Source organism: Myotis brandtii, unplaced genomic scaffold (assembly GCF_000412655.1).
Source record: "Myotis brandtii unplaced genomic scaffold, ASM41265v1 scaffold976, whole genome shotgun sequence".
Taxonomy (NCBI): domain Eukaryota; kingdom Metazoa; phylum Chordata; class Mammalia; order Chiroptera; family Vespertilionidae; genus Myotis; species Myotis brandtii.
Genome location: NW_005372055.1, coordinates 280,819 through 286,474, shown reverse-complemented (window position 1 = coordinate 286,474; position 5,656 = coordinate 280,819). Strand labels below are relative to the sequence as shown.

The 5,656-nt window shown below is 39.0% G+C and overlaps 1 protein-coding gene across 1 annotated transcript in view; it reads left to right on the top strand.

Moving 5' to 3' along the window:
• The window catches only part of SYTL5 (synaptotagmin-like 5), a 250,237-nt gene that overhangs the window by 112,249 nt on the left and 132,332 nt on the right, over positions 1 to 5,656 (top strand). Inside the window, exons 5-6 of the mRNA XM_014533436.1 lie at positions 1,209 to 1,350; positions 4,884 to 5,013. Of these exons, the coding sequence (XP_014388922.1) occupies positions 1,209 to 1,350; positions 4,884 to 5,013 (272 nt within the window). The remainder of the gene's footprint in view (positions 1 to 1,208; positions 1,351 to 4,883; positions 5,014 to 5,656) is intronic.

The following is a 5,656-nucleotide window of genomic DNA, read 5'->3' as shown; positions in this document are numbered from 1 at the left end:
GGTGGTGGCAGGAGCCTCTCCCACCTCTGTGGCAGCACTAAGAATGTCCAACTAACGGTTTAAACCCGATCCCTTGGGGGCCTAAGCCTTTAAGTCGGACATCCCCTGAGGGCTCCCTGGCTGCCAGAAGGATGTCTGACTGCAAGCTTAGGCCTGATCCCCCGGGGAGTGAGCCTAAGTCAACAGGTGGACATCCCCCAAGGGGTCCTGGACTGTGAATGGGCGCACAGGAGGCTGATGGACCCCCCGCAAGTGCACAAATTTTTGTGCACTGGGCCTCTAGTTTAATGTGAAAATCTGTGATCACCTTAGCTGTAACTTTGCACAAATTTTTGTGCACTGGGCCTCTAGTTTAATGTGAAAATCTGTGATCACCTTAAGGGCTGTAACTTTTTTTTATTAATCATTATTGAGTGGAATGGAATAACTTTTAACAAACATGAAATTGAGTCAAGCTTATTTACAGAATGTCATTATTTTCATACCATATTTATTAAATGTGCACCATGAGTCAGTAATCAAATACAGAAAAAAAAACATAATTTCCAATCTTTTATTAAATATGTACTGAGGCATTATGAAGGTGCTAGAGGTATTATGGTAAATACATCATTAATTCTGTCCCAAGGCACTCACAGTTGAAAGAGGCACCCAGGCCTATATATGTGGAACAATTAGAAGGCCAGGCAAGGTATTGTGTAGTCAAGTGCTATATAGTTTGGCAAAGACTGTAAGTCACAAGGCCTATGACTGACAGGAAAGGTCTGGTGGGGGAGGCTGGACTTCATATGAGCCTTGAAGAATGGGGAAGATTTGTATGAATGGAGAGGGACAAATAGGGCATTTTCCATCAGGAGAACATGAGCAAAAGCCTTAGAGGTGGAAGCATGATCATGAGCATGGTGAGTTGACAAGATAGTAAGGAACCTAGACTGGCTGAAAGAATGCTGATGAGCAGTGGAAGATATAGTTGGAAAGGTAGGATGAAACTCAATGACAAAAACTCCAGAGTCAGATAAAGAGGGTTTAACCTAGTGATCCCCTAAAGGTCTTTGAGGAAGAAGGTGCCATGATAGTTGATGATATGGCTCTGGTGTATTTCATGTGGTACCTTATGTCATCATTATTTTTTTATAAGCTTTTCCCCGACTTTGTCTTTGGCTGCTACTCTGTTTCCATGTTAATTCAGAATGTTTGTTCTCATTTAGAAGAAGCACTGGTTCATCAGATCTTAATGACGAGGAAGTTGGTCCTGGGACCCTGAAGAGCAGCCAGAGCAGTGGTATGACCCCAGTCACTCACAGGTCACCAGCCCCAAGCCCATGCAGCATTACCCCAGTCATCAGTAGAGTAAGTACACAAATGTGAAGGGACATCAGTTTTCTGGGAGTTGACCTCACCACCATGACATTACTGGGTCTCAACTCTCTGTATCTCAGTGCATGTTGTTTACAATGATTAATGGTAGAAGCTTCTTTATCAGGACTGAACCTCTTGCATCCTTAGCTCCCAGCAGGAAGCCTGCAGTAGAAGGAAAGAGAAGGAACAGGTTTAGAGGTGGAATTTGTGTGATGAGGGTTTAAATGGCTATATGGTTTAAACAACATATAAATAATTTTAGAAATCTTTGATTTTGATCCTCCATGCTACTTCTCAAGATGTTGAATGCACTAAAATTTTTCCAAACTGATTTAAATCAGGAAAAGTAGAATCTTGAAATTATTTTCTAGTTTTCTTTTCTATACATCTGTTAAAATAAGGGGTCAATACATAATGAAAGTTTAAATTGCATAATATATGTGTGTATAACATATCTATGTATATGGAAGCTGCTCTTTTGAATGAATGAGCAACACTAGATTTTTTGGATTAAGCAGAAAACCATATATATACAAACTTTATATAAAAACTATAGTTTTTTTAGACAGCCAATATTTAATGAGGGCCTGCTATATGCCAGTCCTGGTCACATAAATACTTGAAAGATCTGAACGAATTAGCCATGTAGGAGTCTGAGGTAAATAATTCCTCCAGGAAAGAACACCACTTATATTCAGCAGGTACATTACTGGATGGCTGTTCCAATTACTTATGGGTGACCTCCTTGAAAAATCAGTGGCTTTGCTCATCCAATATCTAAAATATGTTTAATGCCCCTGAAGGAACAACCGGTGCATAGATTCTGAGGTGTATGCATGAATGATATGTACAAGGAAGAGTAAGACAGCCTGTGTGGCTATTGCTGGTGAATGAAGGGAGGAGTATTAAGAAATGAGTTCAGAGAAGTAATAGGGACAGATGGAACCTTGCAGATCACAGTATGTACTTTGGCATTTACTCTGGATAATATAGGGATAATTAGATTGTTTGAGCAGAGGAGTGACATGATATGGCTTCTTTTATGCAGGATCTGGGAGCTGTGTTAAGAAGCAGCTGTAGGGGAATAAGAGTAGAAGCCAAAATGCCATGGCAGAGACTGGGCTTCAGGAAAGAAAGATAAAAGTGGAGGTTGTGAGTAATCAGATTCTACAGATTTTTTAGAAGGAATAGTCAAAAGGCATTCAGACAGATTTAATAACAATAGATATATTTAAACACTTGTAGTCTAAATTATACTTGCTGATAATAGAGATGCCATATTTGAAATTTCTTAAATATTTATATTAAGATCAGCAAGCAGTACTATTCAATAGCCAGAAAAATTCATGGCTATTTGATAATTATATTCATTTCTTTGGTCACCTAACAAGGAATGATCCTCAAAGTATTTAGGAACTGGTATTGCAGGGAAACTGAACAATCAGAGCAAATACTGGCACAAGTTTAGGGAAATATCTTGGGGGCTCTTATATGCCACACATTACCTGCATTATGGGAAAAACTAGGGTTATGGAGGAGGGAAAGCACAGGGAAGGGAATAGACTGGGAGGGGTGCTACTTATAACTGATACAGAAGTCTTAAAAAATTTAATAGCTGGGCAGCTGTATCATTGGGTAGCAGAAGACTATGAGTTTAATGATCAGTAAGCTAGTCAAGTTTGTTCTCAAAACAAGGATTATCTTCCTAAGTACCATTTTTGAGGGGAAAATGTCACCCTTGTCATGTGCTAATACCCTAAAAATTGACAGCCTCTATATGAATTTTTTTTATTAAACAACATTTAGATTTCCCCAACATAAGTTCCCTAGAACTGAGTTGAGTATATGTACATATATTTAGGCAATAGCCTGTGTTGATCTAACTTTTGCATTCTAGCTGATCTAGCTAGTCTTTTATATGAGACACAAAAAGAAATATTTTCTGTTGAATAAACATAAGACAGAACAGTACTTTAAGAAGCACACTTCTCTTTCATGATGAACGGAAGAAGTATACAGAATGAGATGATAATCAATATAACTTCTCCCAAATTAGTCCCATTTCTCAGCATCTCTTTGTTTTAATATTCTTTTCTTCTTTAGCATGTGAGAAGTAAGTTTTTAAAATGAAAAACTCTTAGAACATCAAAGTCTCTAACCTGACCTCTGCTATAATGTAACTTGTCAACTTTAGGTTTCACAGTCTGAATCTCTAGGGTATGTATTGCATGTTAATGACTGTACAATATTAATTGGAAAATTAGTGTTCAATAGTAATTATCCTCCCAGAGTGCCAATTGGAAAATTTCCTGTCAACATAGTTGCCTCTAAGGAAGTTGGTCTTACTTTGTTGGGGGACTCAATGTATGAACAATATTTTGAGGAGTTGGTGAAAACTGACCTAAACTAATTTATCTGTTTGACCGCTGTGACAGTCTTATGATAAATCTAGGTGGTATACAGCAAGCAATTATGAGCTATATCCTTCCTACTATAGGGAGTATGTATTAGAAAATAATCAAAGACCAAAAACAGTCTATATTGAAGCTGCAGTGATTAGCATGCTAAGCAAATGAGAGCCACATCTCTCTGGAGTGAGTTCATCAAAATGTCCCTCAGTGTATGGGCAACAAGGAGGAAATTCCTTCCTGTAGAATTTTTAAAAGCATTTTTTATTGTTATGGAAAAATGAATTTAAAAGTTTCTTTTATATTTGATCATTATCACATTGGAGTATCATTTCCATGGACATTTAAACTCGACTCAGTTACTAAAAAGTTCAAAATTAGTTTTTTAATGCTCAAGCAATGTTGGAGTGATGTAACAGCCAAGCCCCTATGGGCCCAGGGAAATTTGGGACAGAGTTTTCTTTTATTATATGTTACAATGAAAGCAAGTCTCAGACTGAATTCTGCAATTTACACAAGCATTTATTAGCAAGACAGTACCCAAAAATCACCGATTCCTCTAAATTAGGGAAGTACCCATTCTTTATCCTTTTATGAACTTTGATAAGCCCCTTGCATGAAAGTTCCATTTCAATAACAATGTAACCAACCAGATTCTGATCATCTAGCCTGCTAAATGGAAAAGGTGGCATGGTCTTCTGTTAATTGGATGTGGAGTAGGTAAGGGGTGGTTGAGGAGAAAGGATGTTGAAAGGGGGACAAGCATAGGGCCATAGTTTTAAGCCTACTCTGAGGGTATGAAGGTTGCCAGATTCTTATACATAATTTATGTAAGTTGGAAGTATCTGTATCATTTACTAACCATATAGTAGAATGCTCCCAGATCTTGTAAATGAAAAATTATTTCCAAAGCCTTCATTAGCATTAACTAGAGAGCAATTATTAATAAGTTTTAGAGTTATATGGACTCCTGATGAGGGTTCTCCAAATATCAACTATCTCCTAAAGAATACATACTTAAATGTGGCTTTACTGAAGTGTATTTCTGTGGAAGGATTTTAAAGTAAATTATTGTCAGTATAATGTTTTTTCTGTTAATGTTTACTTTGTGAGAAGGAACATGGTTTTGAAAATTCTTTGGATTTGGCTGCCATTGAAGGCACCTCAGAGGACTTCACAAAGAATCATTGCACAAACACTTCTGGCACACCTTCCATAGCAGTGTCCAGGGCCTCCCTCTCCTCAGGTGGGTATTTACAATATGACTGCTCTGTTGTACAAAATGACTAAATCAGGTGTAGCTTACTCTCTTGTGGGCATTAAATGGATGTTTCATGCCTTAGAAAAAAATTGTCTATTCTTTTGGACCCATGGTGGTAGGGCCACTCCATAAGAACTACTTATAGGTGGTCCCAGGTGATGTTTTGAGCCTCTTACATTTATGCAAAATCTATTTCCTAAGTGTACACTTGCCAGGCATCACTGCCAAGTTTCAGAGCTATCCTATATAATAAAAGGCTACTAGAAATATGCAAATCGGCCGAACGACAGAGAACTGGTTGCTATGACGCGCACTGACCACCCGGGGACACTCAACACAGGAGTTGCCCCCAGGTGGTCAGTGTGTTCCCTCAGGGGGAGTGCCACTCAGCGAGAAGTTGAGCTCATGGCTGATGAGCACAGTAGTGGTGGCGGAAGCCTCTCCTGCCTCCATGGCAGCACTAAGGATGTCCAACTGCCAGCTTAGGCCCTGTGGGGAGTGGGCCTAAGCCATCAATCAGACATACTCCAAGGCAGCGGTTCTCAACCTGTGGGTCGCGACCCCTTTGGGGGTCGAATGACCCTTTCACAGGGGTCACCTAAGACCATCGGAAAACACATATATAATT